This window comes from Rhinolophus sinicus, chromosome 17, assembly GCF_057876585.1.
Source record: "Rhinolophus sinicus isolate RSI-liver-muscle chromosome 17, RSI-T2T, whole genome shotgun sequence".
Taxonomy (NCBI): Eukaryota; Metazoa; Chordata; class Mammalia; order Chiroptera; family Rhinolophidae; genus Rhinolophus; species Rhinolophus sinicus.
In genome coordinates, this window is record NC_142517.1 from 211828606 (window position 1) to 211850085 (window position 21480).

The following is a 21480-nucleotide window of genomic DNA, read 5'->3' on the forward strand; positions in this document are numbered from 1 at the left end:
GCCCCTCTTCCCGCCCCAGGCCATTTCAACTTGGGTTGGTCATTTACAGAGTCCCTACATAAAGGCAGGTGAAGCCGGCATCTTTGTAGCAGCGTCCTGGTTTATGGGGCTCTGGTCTCCTCACTGTCACTGCTCAGCCTTCTTCTGGGGCAGCTGCTCCGCCCCACAGCGTGAGGGCAGAGAAAGGAGGGAAGGGAGCGGGGTGGGCTGCACGGGCCAGTTGTGTTGTCAAAGCGTTTAATGCGAAAGGGAAACTCGGTGTCTCCACGGAGGCCACACACACGAGCCTATCATTTTCTCTCCTCAATGTGGTTGGGGCATTTCATATTTTTGGAAGGTAAAAAAGTATCAAGTGATTTGTAATGTATATTAAAAAGTAACTTTCAGATTCAAAAGCTGTGTCATAAAAACGTGCATTGTATACTAGCAAAACCGAAGGACAGAGGCCCTCAGCACGCCTGGCCGGCCCGAGAGCTCCAAGCCTCTTCCAAGGTTTCTTTTCTCGGGTCTGTTTCAGAAGTGAGGACTTGTCCCAAGACGCTCTGGCTTGGGCTAAACTGATGACGAGATCCTCAAAAATGTGCTCCCAGAACAGACCCTGGCCCTCCAGCCCCGGGTCCAGGCTTGTGGCCGATGGGCAGCTGTGCCCATGTCTGGCGGCCAGCTCAGACGGCCATGCTCCATACACCTCATCCCAGGGCCCGGGGTGTCGCCGGTTGGGTCCCAGGAAGCAGACCCTGAGGGGGGCTGGTGTGCAGGGTGTTCACTGTCACCTTGGAGTGCGAAAAGGAGGGGCAAGTGGGGAGAGGGGGCAGGCACCTCAGACAGCCCCCCAGTGGCCGAGGTGGAGGCCTTTACCCACCCTGATTAGCCACTGGAGTGGGAGCCCAGGGACGGAGTTGGAGGGGTCACTGGGGGCCGGACGCGTGGCAGATTCACTGCCTGGGGGACGGAGGGGGCGTGTGCGTCCAGCTGGGGGAAGAGGACCGAGCCTGGGCCCCTCCCGTGGGCCTTGTTCTCTTCCAAGGGTGTTTCCAGCCCAACTCGCCGAGGTTGCAAAGTATTTGGGGGCAGAAAACAGTGCAAGGACTTTAAAATTATCGGACGTTTAAAATGAAGACACTCCCATGTCTTGTACAGGCAAAGGATGACAGGGCAGCCAATGGGTCTGGGTCCCAGGGTCCATCCATCCCACGGGTCCCAGGCGCACGAGCCCAGCAGACGAGAGCAGACGGGCAGAGACCAGACGTGTGAGAACAATGAATGCTCTTTATTGACACCACATGAGTGACAAGCTGTGCAACGAGGCACACAATCCTGGACTCCGTGAAGTGGAAGTATAGTCGGCTGTCAGAGGACACCGTTAGCCGGTAACAATCCAGCCACACGAAACGAAATGAGCAGAGCAAACCAAGAACAAAACCTCCCACTCGGTGAGCAGAAGAGTGAACCACTGGAAGGGCCGGACAAGCAGAGAACTGATTCAATGACAGCAGAAACAGGCGGCTGCTGCCAGTGGGACACACTGGGAGCGTGGGCAGGCAGCAGGCAGGCGGTGCCGACGTCACAGCGCAATTCCACCCTCACCACCTGGAACAAGCTCCTGGGTGAACAGGTCAGGCCCCCTCTTAGCTGTACGTCACATTCACATGCTTGTCATTTTCCTAAATGGGAAGAGGGCCTCCAGCACAGAGCACACACAGCAAGAAACAAACACACTGTCGGCTTACTTTTCTTTCCATAGGAGACTTTTAATCGTGTCAGAGACAAAGTGAGCGGGCTGGGAGCAAGGCCCGCCTCGTTACAAGGAAGAAATGGTTTCCTCTCAATGCAAAGTAGAATTGAAACCACAGTGCTCGCACAGCTCACCACGGCTTAGCTGAGAGTGAAATCTGAGCCACACATCACCTAAAAGTAATAAAACATCAACGCGCTGTGCGGAAACGGGGCTCGCCGCTTCTCCACGTCAGCAAGGCCGGGGCTGCGTCCACCCGCCCCCTCGGCCAGCACAGAAGGTAAAGGAAACATAGGAAACAAAACAAAACAAAATTCCTCCAAACCAACTGAAGACAGGCCGTTCACTTGACGTCCGTGTGGCTCCCCTAAAACACGGCTTCCACATAAATACAATAAATCTAGTGTTGGTATGTCACACGTGTTAGATAAACTTTTGTTTTCTTAATGACAAATGTTTAAGGAGTCCTCTTTATTTTTCTTACAATAAAAAGTACAATTTCTTAAGAATGAGTTCAATAAGACGCAAACGTTTCCCCCTCACTCTCCTTCAAGGGTTTGTTCCGTGTTACAGAAAAATTCCCATTTTTTTTGTATCAGCAAATGTCATGAGAGGGGAATAAAAAGGCATTTCCTCCTCCCCCAGCTGCCGAGCGTGGCGTGCAAAACCTGTGAATATAAAGACATGCCGGTCGTTCAGTCCATGCAACCTCCAGGTGTAGGAAACTTAAAAAAATATATTCATATATATTTATATATATATATTTATATATGTATCAATGCCCATAAAACACGTGGGCCCAAAAGTCTACAAAAGAAGAGTGGAATGAGCACGTGGCCGTGACCCGGGAGGAGGAATGTTCTGACCCAAAGTTAGAAACCACAGACTCAAGGCCGGGGCTGCAAAACCCACGTGCGCTTTGCGTCAGCCCGATGCAGAACGCTCCTTCCTCTGGAAACAGATTTTTAAGAGAAAGAAAAACTGAAACACTTCGACAAAGCGCCCTTCAGAACCGGAGGGGCTGCCAGTCCCAGAGGCTGGGGCGCGGCCCCGGGACGGCCGCCTGCTGGTGGGGCGTGGACGTGGCGTGGCATGGCGTGGCGGGAAAGCCAAAGGGCAGGGTTGACACCACGGGTCCTGGTGGCGTCAGGGGGTTTCCCGCAAAGGGATAAAGTGCTCACTTGCTGACCCCCGGCCTGTGCCCCCAAGGCCTTTGCAAAGGAAGAAAAAGGCTAAGTAAGGTCCAAGGACCGAAGAGGGAGGTGGGGGGCCCTCCCTGCAGCGGTGGTCCCACCCGCACTCGGGGCAGGTAGGCCTGGACTGCCCTGGACGGCTGGCCTGGGGAAGGGCTGAGTGTGTCTTCAAAGAAAAGAAAAGGCTACACGGTAACGCTTCAAGCACGTTTGTGGCGCTGGAGTGAGCTGACAAACGGCTCATGCTCGCTTGCCCCAGCCAGGCCTGTCTGCAGAACGTGACTCTGTGACCAGAAGTCAGCCCCGGTGAGAACGTGGCCACCAAGAGGTCCATGCTGTGCCATCATCTGTGAAAGTGTCAGATGAGTGGCCCTCCCCAAGAGCCACAGCTGGCAGGAAGCGGGCAGGCGGCCGGGGGGTTCCCAGAGGACCCCACAGAGAAGGGGGCCCAGGAGAACAGAGCCACGAGGGGGATGGAGGGAGGTGCTTCCACAGGGCTCCTTCTGCTACATCCGGCTTCAGAGCGGAGTGGCAGCAAGAAGAGAAAGTCAAACGTGTCCCAAGGCCTTGCTGTCCTGCTCTCCAACCCCCAGCCAGGACGTGACCCACAGCGTCCTGACGACCAAGCCAATCCGAGTTCGGATTTGTTTGGGCAAAAGTCCATCTGTCCAGCGTCTCCTTCAGAACCTACCCTGTAAACGTCACCAAACTGAGAGACGTGGCTCGGGGTCCCCTCCCGTGGGCATGCTGTGTCTGAACCTCCTCCCAGAAGTCTGAATGCGGTACACACTGTGGAACGAAACTGGTGGCTTCCAGTGCTGGCAACTAAGTTACCAGTAAAAAGTGACGTTCAGTTACTGTCACAGAGAAAAAGAGCAAGGACCGGCTGTTCCGGTCCAGAGTCTGGTGTCCCTGCAGGCTCGCCCGACGACAAGGGCCCTGGCCGTGGGGCTGCCGTGGAAAGGCCTGGAACGGGGGCCGGGTCATGCATTGCTGACATGCTTAAAAGGTCTTTGGAAACCGAAGCTAAAATTCTATCCTGACCATGTGGTCAGAGAAGTTGAAATGCGAGTTTCAGGATGGCCCCTGGGGTCTGGCAAGCCCCCCAGCTCAGTGTCATGAGCAAGTCTCTCCACACCAGCTACGGAGGGGAAAACAGCACCCCTGTAACATTACCGGTGTGGGAGGAAGAGGCCCCCCGCTTCTGGATACAGCTACTCTGACAGAACTCGGAAAGACACGGCACTGAGAGACCTCAGTCGCCTCTCATGTGCTGCTCACTTTCTGAAAATAAACTCTGATGGCAACAGTTCTGTACACCCCAGAAAACGGCTCACTGTAGAAAATAAACCAAAATGTAAATAAAAAACACCTTTGAAAATCAAAAAAAATGTACAAGAATTTAGAAAGGAAAAAGGTTCAGACATGATTACCATTCAGAATACTGCTAAATGGTGAGAAAAAATGTAAAATTCACAAAACAATGCATATTCAGGAACTTTTGGTGAAAAATTCATATAAAAAAATCAACAGCAAATTTGTATTCTTTGCTATAAAACTCAGTAGGTACCTGTGTGCCCGGAGGCGTGGAGCGGGAGGGGTTCTGTGAGAAAACAATTACAATCAAAGGACAAGCTTGCAGGGCAGTTGCCAGTGGCGAATGTGTTGGTGACCTGAAATCCATCCGTCTGGAGTCAAAACACGGGAGTTTCAGACTAGATCCCTTCCCATAAGCACCCTGGTATCTAAGTCACAAGGCATTCATTTGCCAGGGACCTTTACAATCGGCATTTATTATATATATATATATATATATTTTTTTTTTTTTTTCTATAAATGCATTATAAATATTTCATCAAGATTTCATAAGAATCAAGTTTCTTAGCTCGGAATACATTGGAATATATATTATACATATATATTTATTTATACCTAAAATTTAAGCAATACTTCATGCTACTTGCTTTTAATAAAAAGCATTCTGATCGTAACACTGCAAGTGTGCCGAGGCCATGCTTCACAACCAAACGGAGATGCTCAACTGCTATGTGATGGATGAGGAAAGAACACTTTGGATTCCTTTAAAATTTGTGGGACTTCAAAACCCCCAACAGTATTTGCCACTTTTTGGGAACTACCTCCATTTTTCTTAAACAGCAATAAAGCAAAACAAGGGCGGCAGGTCTACAGCCCCACGGAGCCGCCGGAGCCCAGGCCAGTACGCGGTGACCTCCGCCCTGCGGGCACCGCCAGGCCCCACCAGCCACAGGACACTCACTGTCCCACCAATTCCTGCTGTTTATTTTTTTCTTAAGGCATTGTTCCTCAGACTTCAGAAAACCCAGCCACAAAAATCCATCAGAGCAATAAAAAAAAGGCACAAACTCACATCTTCCAGTGGCTTTGAGAAAACAAAGCCAGCTCCTGCAGACTCACGTTTCTGTTTTTGTCCAGTTTTGTTTTCTTAAATGCTCATCCACTCTGACCCCCAGCTGGTTGCAAACCCCCACTGCACACCGCGATGGTTCACAGAGGCAGGCCAGAGCCATAGGAAACGTTCTTTTTTTAAAAAAGTAAGCTACAAGATGAGTTGAGTGGTTTACACGGAGACCGTGGAATTGTGGGTAATCATCAAACTTTAAGCACCAGTTTTAATCAAGTTTGTTTTATATTATTAGATCTTTGATTTTCGTTCTCTTTTCCTCGTGTCAGCTAAGTCGGGCAACTGTGCCACGAGCTGTCACAGGCCTCCTTCCTCCGCGGCGCCCTCGGGGAGCCGGGAGCTGCCTGGCTTCATGCGTGTCCATGTCTGCTCATCCCGGCGTCTGTCCCGGGTCCCATGGAATGCTGCCCTGCCCAGGGACGCCTGGGGTCTGGCAGGCAGAGGGCTTCCCGCTCTGCATGGCCCCGACGTGCCTGCGGACTCTGAGAATGCCTGCAGGACACAGGGAAGCAGAACTTTTCTTGGCGGAGCTTCAAGACAGAGACAAACAAACAAGAGAGTCGCAGCGTCCGGAGCGGCTACAGGGGCGGCTCCTCCTCCATCGGCTCCTCCTCGGGTCTGCGGCGGGTCCCCGGGAGGCAGGCGCGGGGCAGGGCGCACACAGAGGAGACAGAAGGGATGCGGGTTAGTGGCAGCTCGGGCCCTCTCGGCCTGCCTCTGCACTGCTGCGCCCAACAGGACCACGGCCACCCCTGGGGCCCACGCGCCCGCCCTCTCCTCCCAGTGTTTCTGAGGGTTTTTCACACTGGACAGATGTGGCCACACTGCCTGGGTTCTAGAGTCACTTGGGGACGTCTGCCCTCCATTCCTGCCCCCTGGTACCCTTGGACGGCCCATGTGGAGAAGCCTCGTGCTCCAGATACAAGAGCAAAGACTCAGATTTCCTTCCGGAGGCGCCCCCGTTCATGGAAGCGCCCACAGGCCTGTGGCCTCGGTGACCCTGAGGCACGGCCAGGGTGGTGCAGGGGCCTCACCTCTTGTCGGCCGGCTTCACACCCACGGACAGTGAGGCCATGGCCGTGACGGTCTCAGCCTCTTCGTTCTCGCACTTCTGGGCCTCGACCAGCGAGTAGGCCGCCGTGGGGGGCAGGCGCTGCAGGGAGCGCCAGTACTGACCTGCGTGACGGATGCGCTCGGTCACTGGACGCCGCAGGGCCTGGGCCGGGGGCGCGCAAGTGGGGGCCGCGCCCTGACTCTGGGAAGACCGCCGCCCAGTGCCGGGGCATGTCCCACCCGGCCCCGTGATGACGGGGTGTCCTTATGGGCCTGAGCACGAGGAAGCGTGGCCCCGGCATCAGTGTTTCCTCACATGCAGGGGCTTCTCATCATGAATGTGGGTGGGAAGAGCTCCAAGGCCAGGAACCCAACACACGCAGAAAAACATGGGGGCCACACCCCTGCTTTCCACCCACCTGCACAGACAGTCTCAAGGACTGGGCCATCCCAAGGACCTAGGACAAACTGAGCTCTGTGATAAGGACAGGCCGTTGCCGGCTCACTGGAGACAAGGTGCGCTGCCATGAGTCGCCTGGCTGTGTGCCAGCCCCCTTGGCCTCCAGGACCTGCTGCTCCAGGGGCAATACTAGGAAACGGGGGGCCCTGCACTCTGTGCCGGCGGGGTGGGAGGCTCTGGCCAGGGCGAGAGGCTAGGTTCCAGGACACTGGGTCACCCAGCCCCCTGTACTAGCTGGGGGCCCGAAGCAAGTGACTCAGGCTGCTCAGCTCTTTTGACCTGTGAGACGGAGCTGACGACACTTTTCCGGTGGGGTGTGGGGAAGCTGCTGGGCGTTAAGGGAGAGTCTCCGCCAGCTCATCAAGTGCAGGCTGGGGAGGCAGCGGCAGTGACGTGGAGAGGAGCCCAGGGCCAGGCCACGGGGGGGCCGGGGATCCCAGCTGAGTGCCTGGCCCGGACGACTTACTGTGGATTTCAATGACCTTCTCCACGGACCGGACAGCGTTAGCATTGGGTCTCTGCTGTAAAACCTTTTCTGGGAGAGGATCAAGCTGGAAAACAACGTGTAAATGTGCAGTGAGTATAAAGACAAAGCCCTGTGCATGTGACACAGGAGGACGCTCCCTGTCAGCGGGTTTCCTGAACACGCTCGCTAGCAGAGAAGGAAAATAACTTTAGAAAGACAAACGTGGCTTTGGTATTTATGAGACAAACTTACACAAAGAAGATGTATTTTCGTTAGGGTGCTCTTCTTAGGAGACAACCAGGTATATTTGGGGTTCCTACATGTGAAGAACCGCCAGGCCCAGGAGTGGCGGGCGTAACAGGCCCCCACGCCACCTGGCCCCACTGTTTCAGCCACAGCGTAAGACTAGGGGAATCCATGACCACTTTTTGAAAATATCATTGTATTACTTCTTGGTCTTGTGAATAAGAATGCTTGACTATTCCCTAGTCATGGGTTTCTTTCGATCATGGGGGAAAAAGTAAAGGAAGTGAGCAGTCTCTTCAGGAAGGAAGGCCTTTCACTCCCGGCATTTCCGGAATACATCATGAAAACACAACAATTAACAAAACTTTAAGTAACTGCACAAGCCTACACATGCGGGGAAGGTCTGCTGGGTTCTAGCGGAGGTCAGATGTCCTGGGAACAAGTCTGGGCCCCACGATGGCTGCCTCAGGCCAGGCCAGGGTAACAGGCACACAGACCCCATGTGCAGCGGACACACATGTGAGGAGAGTCTGGGGCTTGGGCCTGGCTCTGGGCAGAGGGTGAGAACAGTCTAAACACCGTGAGCAGACAGCCACAATTTGCAGCGGCCAGGCTCTGCGACATAGCTCAGCGACTGCCCGTCGTCTCGTGAGGCACATCCCCAGCCAGGCCACCTGGTAGCACGGCCAGCTCAGTTCTAAGCAGCACGCATCCCCAGTGAAAACATAAAGCACAGAAGTAAACCAGCATGACGCTGAGCTCGTGATAACAGCCTCCACTAAAAGGGGGAAAGACCCTGACAAACACACCACTGTGACCAAGTGCCACGGTTAACTCAGCACATGAGTCACGGGGACAGATGCATCAGCCCGGACAGGAAGTGTGCGAGAGGGCGCCTGACCTCTGGGGTCTTGCTACCTAAATCCCTCACCCCAGTCTAATCTCAAGAGGAAAATCGGACTAACATATGTGTAAATGGAGGGACATTCTACAAAGTCCCTGAGTAGTACTCAAAACTGTCGCAGTCATGAAAGCAGTGACAGACTAGGGAGCTGTGACAGCCCAAGGAGATATGACGACCAGAGCACTGTGGGTCCTGCATAGGACCCTGAAACAGGCAGGGCCGCGGGACAGCGGGGGGACTCGCTGTACGTTCTGGAATTTAGTGAGTGTAATGAGCCAGGCTCGGCTCCTAGGCTGTGACAAATGCCCCACACTGAGGAAAGACGGCGACAATAGGAAACTCTGAGGGACACACAGGGGCGTGTGGGCCAGCTTTGCTACTTCTCAGCAAATCTAATGCTGTCCCCAAAGTAAGTCTATTCCAATCCTCAAAGACTGCCATTACTAAATCATCAGTTTTAAACTATAAGAAAGCACATTTAGCATTCCTGACAACCACAGATATTAACATCTGATGAAAGACCCAGAGATGCCGGATACTGAACTGAACGACTTGAAAGGCAGCCAAATAGAAGGTTTCGATGTGAAAAGAGTTAACAGCAGAAATTCGAAACTCAATGAGATCAGCTAGAGAAACGTAACCTGGAAGCAAAAAAGGAAGAAATGATCACATAGGCAGCCAGGGACACGGGACGCGGCCAGATGGAGAAGGTGTGTGCTCACTGACTCAACGTCCCCACGCGTGTGGGGGGCGTTATTACAGGGCCAACGGTTGGGGGTCATCAGGAGTGGTCAGTGGCATCAGCCCTCAGTTCAGGAAGGAGATGAGACCCAGGCAGGAAGAATTCAAAAAGAAACCCACATCTGGCACATGAGAGCGACCCTGCAGAACTTCTAAGGGCAACTAGAGAGCACAGAGCATCTTCCGACAGCGACTGCTCACCGAGTAGGACGACAGGTGTGGCAGCTTCACGGTGTCGAGGGAAAGGGGCTGTCAGGCCAGAACCGGGAGCCCCGCGCACCTACCCATCAGGAACGAGGGCGAAACGAAGGCTTTTAAGGCAACACCCGGAGAATGGGACATTCTACGGGCCGTGCTGGAGGCAGACGGAAACGATCGCAGAGGAGGTCTGAGAAATGAGAAGGGCTGACGAGCAAAGATGACGGCGTGAATGTGGGAAAGGCCAAATAAAGAGGGGCAACACGACAACCGGAAGAGGGGTGCAGTGCTGGTGGGCTCGCAGGGCCGGAGGGCGCGGGGGCCGCCCATTTACACCGGATGCGTTTCATGTCTGACAAGCACGTCAGCTTTCCGGAGCGTGCCCACCTGGGTGTCTGTCCCGCATTCAACCTGTGTCCCCACCTGCAGCCAGAGCAGCCCGGGCCCTGGCTGTACAGGGAGGGGTGAGCTTACTGCCCACGCAAAGGGCACAAGTTAACATTTTTAAGGGTCGTGACAGAAAAACAGCGATCGGCTGTATCTTTTTACTCAGGAGAGCGACGACTGGAAAGCAGTGAGCCCTCAGCCATGTTGAGAGAAGGTAGGAAAAGAGAAAAAGGAGTGAGCCAGAGCGAGGGGCCAAACACCACAGTCAGATGGCAGAAATGAATCTGAATGAAACCAAACAGCAGCCGGCAGCCAAAGCCATGGTCATAACCAGAGGCCATGTGGAGCACACAGTGGCCCTGGGTGCAGGGCTGACAGCGAGGCCAGCCTCATGCTGTTCACGGGAGATGCATGTGGCACGGCGGAGACGGGAACACCAGGCACAGCCGCAGAAGGGGGGCCAGAGGGACACCCCAACACCTGGCACAACAGATCTCGGGGAACGCTGTGATTGGATAAGAAAGTCACGAGGCTACGACAGGACTTTCCACTCAGCAGAAGGACAGAGAGATTTACAATCTACACGGATGTAGTGAAGTCACTTTCAAAAGTAAAACTTGGCAGAACTAAAAGCAGAGGTTTTCACAGTGGAAGTCTGACCCGTCCTTCGTAGACGGAGGACAGAAAAATCAGTAGAGAAACCAAAATGCGAGCCACACAATTAGCAAGCTTGGTCTGACAGCCATAAGTGGAACTCTGACACACTGGCCGGCACGTGGGGTGCGTGCAGGCTGCCTGCGCTTCAGCCCGTCACCAGGTCTCCACGGCCCCTCCTCTCTCCACAGCGCCATCTGTTAGGAATTGGGACCAGAAAGAGAACCATGTGTCCTGTGGCTGGACCTCAGAAAACACAGCCCTCGTGGGTCAAAGAACAGAAACGAGGAAATGCTTAGAACTAAACAATGATGGAGATGCCACATACCCCAGTGCACGAGGTGCTGTGAAATACCGCTGGGCGACACATGTAACCTTAAGTGCACATAGCAGAAAACACGACAGACAACTGACGAAGTGAGCGAGAGAACGGTCCCAGAGAACGGAGAGAAAAACACAGAAAAGGGACAGAAGTAAACTTTGAAAAAAGCAAGACACGGCAGCTGAAAGGAGAGTCTTTGAAACAACTAAGTAAATGGACAAGTCTGGCAGACGAATGAAGAATGAAGAGACCCAAAGAGGGGGCACAAATAATCGTCGAGAGCAGAAGGGGCGCAGCTACAGCGCTGCAGAGACAAAGGACAGAGAGCACCGCTCCCTTTTGCCAGGAATTTGGAAACCGTGGCTGGAACGGACCAAGTCCTGGTGAAAATGTCACTTTCCAAAACTGACTCAAGAAGGAATAGAACACCTGAATGATGACCCATAATCACTGCAGATACTGAATTGATCATTTCAAGTCTTCACCCAAAGGGAACCCACGGCCCAGGAGAGCCCTGCTAGTCAAGGAACCGATGATTCTGATCCAACACGCACTCCTCCAGGGGACAGAGAAAGGGGCTCCACCCCCCCGCCCACCCATACACCCACACACACCCCGTCATCCACCCCTTGCCCACCCCCAAAGAATAAACAGGAAAAATTGGTTGAACAGAAACATGAGAGGGAGACATGCACTTCCCAAGAACAGCCAGGTGGTCACTGACACGTGGAGACGCTGAGCCTCGGCAGTGACGACGTGACCACGTACACTGCTCCCGGAGCTTTCACCCGTCAGGTGGGCAGAGGTCAAATGTGGGAATGGCCGTGTTGCTGAGGTCTGTCACCCAGTGCCGCAGGGGCCGTGGGACACACTCTGACGTCTGCTTGCAAAGGTGAGTGAACATGGTTGCTGGAGCCACCTCTCTCTCTGCTGGTGTTTTCCTCAGAGGAACAGGCGCCTGTGTCCCAGAAGACCTTTCAGGGAAGGTCACTGTGACAGTGCCAACAACCTGGAACAACCCGAGTGCAAGGCCGGAGAAGGACGGGGCGAGCGAAGCCCCCGCCCCTGCCCCCACCCCCGCCAGGGGCTGGGCTGTGTCCCCAGGGCGCCGGGTCCTTTGTTGGGGGTGACGAGGAGCACAGCCCCAGGCCCCTTGCCCAGGCGTGATGCTCCAGGAGAAAACCCCACTCAGATGTCGGGTGGTCACCCAGCATGGCCTAAGGTATCCCCACTATAAGGCCTCAACTCTGATACTTTGCCAGAAGTTTTGTTTTACCACTTTTGAGAAAAAATTGTTTTAAAAAAGGAACTCGTTCCATAAATTATCATTTTGGGGGCTCATGAGAGCACACGCGTGTACACACGTACACACACACAGACACACAGACACACACACACACACAAAGTCTCAGGGGATTTTCTGAAACTAAACCCTGGCTATGCATCTCCATGCCCGGTGGCTCCCTGCCTAAAGTCTCCAGCGGGACCGACACACTGGAGGTGGCCAGCCCTCCAGGGTTGTATGTTGCCCTCCCCTGAACACCCTCTGCCATGGTCACATCCATCGCCCATCCTCAGGGTGGCTCCCATCTCCAGCCGTCCCCATCTCATCCCCACCACTCGGCAGAGGCATCTGGAGGGCGGAAGTGTCAGCACACGCTGTGTAAGGCGTGACTGTGAAGGGCCCTGCGCTCACACACCTCTGCCTGAGTGAAGTGACGTGCAGTGGAGGACAGATGAGGGGCTGCAGGACAGCGGGCCAAAGCCTGAGCCATGGCCGCTACTGATTCAACTCGGCCGCCAGAGTCGGGCTCTGTTCTCGGGCTGTGGATTCCCACTGTTGGCTTCTTGTCTCAACTTAAGCAAAAGGGGCTGGGAAGGAGGGACTCAGATCTCAGACTGTTACACGACTCTTATTACTAACTGGGACTTCATCCTCCACTGGATAGGCACTCACTGAGCACACACAAAGTGCCACCACTGTTCTGCAGCTCGCCATACGTCCGTGGCCAGAACAGACATCCTGGCCTCACAGTGTCATACTAGTAAGGCGGGGGGGGGTGGGGGGGACAGCCGTCAGCTAGAACATAATCAACAAGGAAACCAAACAGAGTGCCAAGGTGCCAAGGGACACAAGAAAACAGAGCAGGGAGGAGGTGGGCAGTGGTCAGCGTGGGCCTTGCTGAGCAGGTAGCGTTTGGACACAGACCTGGGGGAGGCAGGTTGAGGCCATGTGGACACTGGAGCACTCAGTGGGGCCAGCGGAGAGGGAGAGGGGACAGGCAGGGCAGGCACTGAGCTGAGGGGTGGCTTGGCCCGTCCTTACAGGGGCAGCTGAGTCAGACTCACAGGAAGGGAAGGCTGCGGGGCGGGGGTGGGGGGGTGTCAGGGAAGTGGGTGACAGTGCCCGCTCAGCAGAGGGATCTGAGGACTGGGGGCCACGCGGCGCCAGCAGACGGATGGCAGCCCCCCTGGCCCAGTCTGGTCCCAGGACTTGGAGCACTCCGAGTGTCCCACGCTGCCATCCACGCTGCCCGCGGGTGGGACTACGCCCACGGGTGCCCTGGAAGAGGAGCTCAGCTGGTGAGTTACCTGAAAGGCTCCCTGGGGGCCTCCTTTGGGGAAACAAATGGGCGGACTGCAGACAAGGTCGTGTGCCCAGGGACAGGCCAGGGCCCTCCCAGGCTCCCTGGTGCCATGTTTGCCCTCACATGGGTCCCTTAGATGTCAGAACCAAGTCAGAAATTAGGCTTCTGTTACACTCCACCTAAAAAGGCAGCCTTAGCAAAGGGGGCAGGAAAACACGGAAAGCAGCGGCCTGAGGATGAGTAACTGCGCCCACGCGGTCAGTCTGGTCTGAGCCAGCTGCCGTGGTGCTCCAGTGTCTGTTGTCCCGTGTGGAAATCGTTCTTCTGCTCCGTGGTCTGGAAATGCTCACATGGGAAGCGAGAAGAATGAAGAGGCCACAGCATCCTGAGAACAATCCTTACAGCACGCCAGCCCAACGTGTTGCGTTTGTGCTTCTCAGGACACAACAATCTCCACCCACCTTGTCGGGAATATCTGGGCCGGCCGCGAAACCAAACTAGTGGCAGAGGCATCAGGCCCCATTGCCAGGTCACTGTCTCACACACACGGGGAGCCCTTCTTGTTCCCTGTGGGCAGCCAGCCCAGCCCCAGCCCCAGCCCCAGCCCCAGCCCCAGCCCCAGCGCCAGCCCCAGCCCAGCCCCAGCCCCAGCCCCAGCCCCAGCCCAGCCCCAGCCCCAGCCCCAGCCCCAGCCCAGCCCCAGCCCAGCCCCAGCCCCAGCGCGAGCCCCAGCCCCAGCCCCAGCCCCAGCCCCAGCCCCAGCCCCAGCCCAGCCCCAGCCCAGCCCCAGCCCCAGCCCCAGCCCCAGCCCCAGCCCAGCCCCAGCCCCAGCCCCAGCCCCAGCCCCAGCCCCAGCCCAGCCCCAGCCCCAGCCCCAGGGCCAACCCCAGCCCCAGCCCCAACCCCAGCCCAGCCCCAGCCCAGCCCCAGCCCCAGCCCCAGGGCCAACCCCAGCCCCAGCCCAGCCCCAGCCCAGCCCCAGCCCCAGCCCCAGCCCCAGCCCAGCCCCAGCCCCAGCCCCAGGGCCAACCCCAGCCCCAACCCCAGCCCCAGCTCTCGCCCTGCTCGGTCAGCTTAGCCACCTGCTGCGTCATGGCCCACTTCCAAGTTCAGAAGCCTGGCTCCCCAGCAGGCGCGCCCGCCTTTCCTTTCCTCCAGAGCAGACAGCAGGTGTCAAGAGAGCTAGGCGGCTGTGTCCTCGCACACACCCCTTCCTGCCCAGGGCAGCGTCCCTGCTGCTGTCTCCATTTGCAAGTCAGAGCAACCCGCCTACGAGTGCTGCCCACTGTGGCACCCCCACTTGCTGGCCAGCATCCTCCCTTCTCTCTGGGCAAACTCTCTAGCTCGTCTGTCGGCCTCAGCAGGGCAGCTGCCGAAAGGGAGCTCTCAGGCCTCACCATCCTCCCATAGCTCGGACACCACCGGCTGCTCCGGAAGGTTCTCTGCGTCCCACTTTGGCTGCTCCTCAGTCTTCCCACTGGCCACTCTCAGAGGGGCGTCCTGGGGGCCAATCCGGGCCACTCGCTGCCTGGCCCAGTCACTCCTCCCACCGGTGGCTTTGGTGTCCACCTCGTGCCGATGGCGTCCTCTACCACAGCCCTGTTGCCGAGCCATTTCTCGGCCACTCAGGCACCGCACACACACCGGCTGGACCCAGCGGTGACACGCCCCAGACCTGTGACCCCGCAGTTATTTCAGGGTGACCTGAGAGTCAGTGGCGTCAGAACCAGGAGGGAAGGCTCGGTAACCCCGCCAAGCAGACGTGCTGAGATATGACGAGTTGGTTTTCAACAGTTTTTAAAAAGCAAAAAATAAAATAAAATAAAATAAACCAGAAGCAGACTGAAAACCACGATACCTTCTGAAAAAAGTTTCAAAGCCTGAGACTCAGTCACCAGCACAGAAAGTAGAGGCATCACAACACCCCTCCCTGACCCAGGACCCGGGGCAGGTACAGCCCTGCTCCCGACACCCGTTGCCTCCACGTCCTCATGGACAGAGCGTCCCGGCAGCAGCCTGGTGGAGGCTGCAGGATGAGATGGTGTCAAAGAGCCAACGCTTCTGGAAGAGCAGGGAGAGGGGCCCTGGGCCCTGCTCTCCTAGGCGGGTCCCCTGTCACCTGCAGAGGGGGCAGGGTGACACCTTAAGGGGTGAGCCCCTCGCCCTCTCTTATGCATGGGGGGGGGTCTGGGGGACGTGACACCGAGACACAAGACCACACTCTGGTCAGCTCGAGTGCTGGGCCTCACTGCTGAGCCGGGGACTTGAGGGGCTGGCGGGAGGCCACCATCCGGCTGGGATGCTGGTGGCAATGTGGCGCCTGTCTTCCGTGGCCAGACACTGAGGACGTGTCTTGTCACCCCCTCCCTGAGTGAAGACACGCGTAGAGAACAGTGAGGGGAACGTCCCTCTGTGTCCTCCTCTCCCCACGTGTCCAATCCTGGCTGTCCCGCCTTGTGTTTCTGTAGCTGTCAAATCCTCTTGGAACAGGATGAGGTGTTTAAAAAGAAAAAATCAGTCACCAAAGCTGAGCGCTGCGAGCACGGGTACTTCTTGCTACCTGGACCCCACAGTGGGGGCCTGGCGGTCAGTGTCGGACACGATGGAACCTGCTGGACAAGCAGGGACAGGGCCCGAGGGGGGCCTGCCTGGGCCTGGGAGTGCGTGAGTGGGGTAACGGCTGACTAGAAGCAGACAACACGCTCCCAGTTCAATGTCTCCAAGTCCCTGTCTCTCTCTCACAAGTGTGGCCATTTGCACCACTTAGAGCTGTCACATCCATGCTTTTCACCAAGTACGGAAACGTGACAAAGGCGCTCAACTCCCCAGGAAGCCCCTTTCTCCCCACACCACAGCTTCACCCGCTCCTCCTGAATTCCCCCACTGGAGCCAGCTTCGATGACATGGTGGCATTTAACCCTCAGAGGCCACATGATTAAATATAAAATTGACCCAAACAGAAACCTCCCTTGTGGGTGACATGGGACATGAGAAACGACCATCCCCAGCTGTCCGGGGGGCCCTCTGTGCAGGGAGCCGGACCAGCTCGCCTCGGAGCCCCACCCACTGGGCTCCCCGCACTTTGGTCTACACTGCCTGTCCCTGTAGTACAACTAGTGACTTTTCACTGCCAACTGTCACCAGTAGTTGCAACTAACAAAAAGCTGAGACTGTTACATGACATGGCTCCTGGGAGCAGGCGGACGCTTGGCTTCACTTCCGCCTTCACGCCAACCCCCCCCACCCCACCCCATCGCTTTAGGCAGCAGCGCCGTCCACAGCTGGCCGCCCGTCTGTGCACGTCACATCGCCCAGCACGCTGTACATCAACCCTCATCAAAGGCTGCGCGAGGGCCAGAGCAGCGGGGCTCCGGCCAACTTTCTTGCATTAAAAAGATTTTTAAGAGACCTTGATAAAACTGGTGCTTCCTGCTTTTTGATGTTTGAGTAAAAGAACACTTTCTTGTTAGAAGAGCACACACAGCAGGAAGCAAAAACAGGCCCTTGTTGAAAGCTAAGTTCTCTAAGGGTGTTTTAAAATAACTGGCTAAGAGAACCAGGAAGCGTTAGGATGGCTTAGGGTGTATAAATCAGTTGCCTTTTAACACTCGCAAAAAAGGGAGAAAAGACCGTTTTATGTGAAGGAAGGACAGGTGCAGTGTGGAGACACTTTAAACACACGTGGTGTTTCACTCGGGACTATCCCGGCAGATCACTAACTAGCCGACCCGACACAAGAGCTGCCACAGCACCTTTCGTCTATTTGTGACTCAGGCTAAAAGGAACACCATCCACTTCGAGCAAAGACTGTCAGGGGAAAACAGAGCCCCCCGGGGGCCCACCCCACCCTAGCCCACCGCCCACACCCCATCGCTGGCCAGTGGCCCTCACAGGCGGCCAGGCGTATAAGGCTGGGGCTCTGGAGCACCATGGGGCAGGTGTCAACACTTCTCACTGGGAGCCGGGCCACAGCGCTCACGGCTGGTCCTACTCTCCCTGCAGGCCCTGGGCTCCACCATCAGGCTGCTGTCACCTCGTCCCTACTGCTGCCCTAGGGCTGTGCTCACTGGGTCACCGCCCTCCTCAGGTGTGGCCCCCCAAAGTGGGACAGACACACCATGGCTTTACTCCCCGGGGCCTCGCTCCCCAGTCACCTGGCCCTCCTCTCCTCATTGGGCCATCTCACACGGAGGACACACACACAGCTTCCCATGCACAGGTCATTGACACTTGGCTGGCCTGGACCTGCGTACCAGGTCTCCAAATGCCACCTTGTCAGCTCTGCCCACCCTGAGCCTGGGGACAGCGGCCACACACCTCCTGCTCCCACATACAGGGCACCTTCTGTTAGTGCACGCAGGTCCCAGGGAACCACAGTGGCTAGAAACAGCTGGAAGACAGAGCGCGACGTCACAGCGCTGCACCCCTTCCTGCTGGTCCCGCTGCAGCGTGCTGCATGCAGTCAACACAGACCTCGGAACCCCTGCTCGAAGCCCCACTCTGCCCCTCCCTCCACAGCCCTCCTCGCAGCCTCTAGGCCCCACTGCTGGCTGTGTCCCTGGGGGGGTCCAAGAGGGCAGCCTTAGGGTGGGGTGGCATGGGCTCCTGGCAACTGGCCTCCTGGGGCAGCCCTTCCTGGCTCTCAGCCTCCCAGGGTGACACGCTGTTTGAGACGGAGCCCCAGGGACGAGTGAATGTACGAGTGTGCCGCACGTGAGATGGGCCTCGCATTCGGGAACCGGCTGAAAACCCTCACACACTGCCCTTGCCTGGGGTTTCTGGGCCTTCTGGCCTCTGCGTCTCCCCCCCACCTGCACCCCGCAGCAGGACACCAGCACCCCCCTGAGCCTCAGCCGTGGGTGTGTCCACCTCGGCCTCCCCAGCACAGGTCCTTGTGGCCGCCCCGCTCGCCTAACCCCTTCTTCTGGACTGGATGTCAGGACCTCCCTGAGTGACCTGCAGCTCCAAGGACCCCCCTCCCACCACCCCCACCATGTGTGGTCAGGATTGCATTTCTGGTGGCCTGTCCCTCCTGAGCTGTGTCTTCTGGCCTCAGGTCAGGGCCTTCTTCAACTCTCGGGGACCAGCAAGAGGGCGGGCGTAGCGGCCACAGCACCCCGACTGGACACCCAGGCAGCCCCGACCACACTGAAGAGTGTCCACACTTGGCGTGAACTGGAGAAGCCCTGTTTTGTTCGATGGGGGAGGGAGGCGAGCCCCAGGGGATGGCACAAGAGCAGAACTCGTGCACCCCCAGGTGTCCCCTCCAAGAGCCCCGTGCCCTTCACACGACCGCCCTGTGCCCAGTGTGCTGAGCCTGTGGTCCAGGGCACTCCGTCACCCCCATAAAAGCCAGCCGGCCATTTCTAGGGTCCACATGTAGCGCCGTAGCAACAGCAGAAAGACCACTGAGGGGGAATCTGGAACCCTCACGACAGGCATGTGGCTCACAGTCAAAGCCTGGGGTGGATTTGGAGTTTCGGGAGGACATTTTGGAATTCAAAACAGAAGCTCACACACCAGTTCTGTGTCAGGAACTTCGGACGCTCAGCGGGTGGACGCCACACCATCACTGACAACACCTTCCCTGCCACCATCCTGTCCACTCACAGCTGGGGTGGTTCTCCCCATCTGGGTACCAGCCAGAGGGAGCAGCCCTGGCCCAGTGTCACCGGGGATGGAACACGCAGTGTCTCCACCTTGAACCCTAAGTTCCCTCCCCCGGTCCAGACCACTGAGCCTCTGCTGTGCAGGTCACTGCGTCCCCCTGACTTTGCCCTGTGGCTCCGGTAGGGACATGTGCAGAACCAGCCCTCGTGTCCCCTGTGGGCCCAGCCTCCGAGAGCCACACAGTGACCCCCTGCAGGAACCTGCGTTACAATATCCCGGGGACCTGACTATCTGTGAAGGCGGAAACTGGGAGAGGAAACATTCCCCGTGTGACCCACACATCAAGGTGAGCACCTTCCAAACCCAGGATCCTGAGCCAGAAGAAAGGGTTCCTGACAAGACTTTCGTTCACCTCCTCTGGCCGTAATCACGCAGTTTTGTCAGTGGTGTACAGCCCACTGAGCGGGGTGGGGGCGGCGGGGGATGCCCGACAGAGCCGCCGGAGGAGCCCACATAGGCAGGGCCCAGCCTCCAGGTCTTCCTACCTCGTCTCCTAGCAAAGCAGAAACACATGCTTCCGAGGCGTCGCAAATGGCCGTGAGGTCATGGCCGCCCTCCAGGGCTAGAACAATACGGCCGCCTGCCAAGCCCATCAGCTGCTTCGTCAGGTACCCGAAACCTGCAACGAGAAATGGGAGATGCAAGTGCAGGGCAGGGCGAGCGTGGGGCAGCTGGCAGGCGATCAAAGCGCCCAGAAACGCACCCATCACATTACAGGCTGGGGGCTGGCACGCGAGGCATATAATAGAAGCCAGGCTCGACAGCAGTAACTCACGGAGAGTTTCGGGCTGGGGTCTTTTTGATCTGTGTGAGAGTAGGAATTACGGTTTCAGTGCTTTCATTTTATAATGCCGCAAATCATCTCATCTGGGGGGTGGGTAGGAGCCGGGAGCAGCCCCCTGTGTCTCACGCAGGACCAGAGGCCGGGAGGTAGGAGGGCCGGGGCAGGGCAGTCATCGGTGGCTGCTAGGGCACGACCATGTCCATCCCAGAGGCCCAGGGGTTCTGGTCAGCAGATGGGCGGGGCCCATGCACGCACACAGGCATTCAGGCCCACGTTGTCGTGTGCAGCCCTCCAGGACTCGGACATGGTGCCTGGGGGTCTGGCTTTCCTCCCTCCACGGCACCCACACACCCTCCCATCGGCACTAAACGCCTGATGGGTAATGATAATTACCACCGTCGGCCAGAACAGCTTGACGTTTATTAGAGAGCTGGTGAAAACCAGGCCACACGGCTCAGCAGCCCCATCCCGGGCTGGCCATCCACCGATGGGCCCCTTGCCAGGTGGTGCTCCCTGGCAGCTTTGGGCACTGCGAGGGCGGGACCTCCCAAAGCCTGGTTTTGTCTGTCCGAGGGCAGCAGGGACGGTGGCTGCCAGGCTGCCCTGAGGACTAAATGGAGCTCAGAACGTGCTGGCAGCCGGAAGGGCACTGGGCCTGGCACACACTCCACCCTCTGCCTGGCCACTTCCTTGGCCATTAGCCACGGCCCAGGGGCAGGTGAGCATGAGAGGCCTCGCGCTGGAGCACAGCTGCCTGGGGCTGCCCTTTCTTCTCTGGTGACCCCCATTCTCCCTGTGGGAGAGCAGGGACGGGTTCTCCTTGGCTATCTGCACCCACAGAGTCAGCACAAGGGGCCCCCAGGGCCTCGTCTCCCAGGACCTGGACTGCAGTGACCCCCCGAGCGCTGGGCAGGGCTGGGGGCCTCCAGGCCCTTCTGTGGCCCTGGGGCTCCACACCACGTCTCCGGTTGCTTTACGACTTGCTGTGACACGGCGGAAGGGAAGGCAGAGCCCCGCGGGCAGGGCCGTTTCAGTCATTCCCTCTCCTGGAGAAGGAGGGCCGTCGTCTAACGCCAACCCCCAGAGGCGGGCACACAGTCTGGATCTGGCTCTCTCCTCCCTTCTGACTCGGAAGTAAACCTGTTCTTGGCTCTTTCCTCTCCATGGATTTTAGGGTCTGTTCTTCCCCCTGAACGTGGGACGACGTCAGGGAACAAAAGAGCAGCATCAACTCTCAGCAGGACTGGGAACCTGGCCCCTGGAGGTGAACGCATGCTCCCAGCTGAGCGCGAGCACGGCCTCCAGGGCGGGGGCGCCCGAGGCCCCCTGGTCCACTTGGCCTGCTGTCCGCCCTTTGTTCTTGGGGCTGCCAGCACTGTCCTGCCTTTGGGGAGACGTAAAAAGGAGAGTTTCCTTCTGTTGTCACTAGAAAGGAGGCCCGAGATGCAGCGCACGGCGGCCCATGACAGCGCCGGCTCCAGGCAAGCCCCTGCGCAGTGTACGAGCCCGACTTACATTTGGCGGAGAGGTTGTAGCCGCCCAGAGGCGTGGGGTGGCCCTCCACGGCGTCGAAGCCTGACGATACCAGTACCACATCCGGGCCAAACTCATTTGCAATCGGCATGACGACCATTCT

At 57.3% G+C, this 21480-nt stretch overlaps 1 protein-coding gene across 6 annotated transcripts in view; it reads right to left on the reverse strand.

Annotated features, from left to right (window-relative positions):
* Positions 1-1249: 1249 nt before the first annotated feature.
* Positions 1250-21480, reverse strand: part of HDAC4 (histone deacetylase 4) — a 295261-nt gene continuing 275030 nt past the window's right edge. For all 6 annotated transcript variants that reach the window (XM_074316010.2, XM_074316018.2, XM_074316014.2 and 3 more), the window contains 5 exons: positions 21360-21478; positions 19546-19679; positions 7351-7435; positions 6406-6547; positions 1250-5989 (listed from right to left, as the gene is read on the reverse strand). In XM_074316010.2, coding sequence (XP_074172111.2) covers positions 5950-5989; positions 6406-6547; positions 7351-7435; positions 19546-19679; positions 21360-21478 — 520 coding nt within the window. In that variant the 3' untranslated portion in view covers positions 1250-5949. The remainder of the gene's footprint in view (positions 5990-6405; positions 6548-7350; positions 7436-19545; positions 19680-21359; positions 21479-21480) is intronic.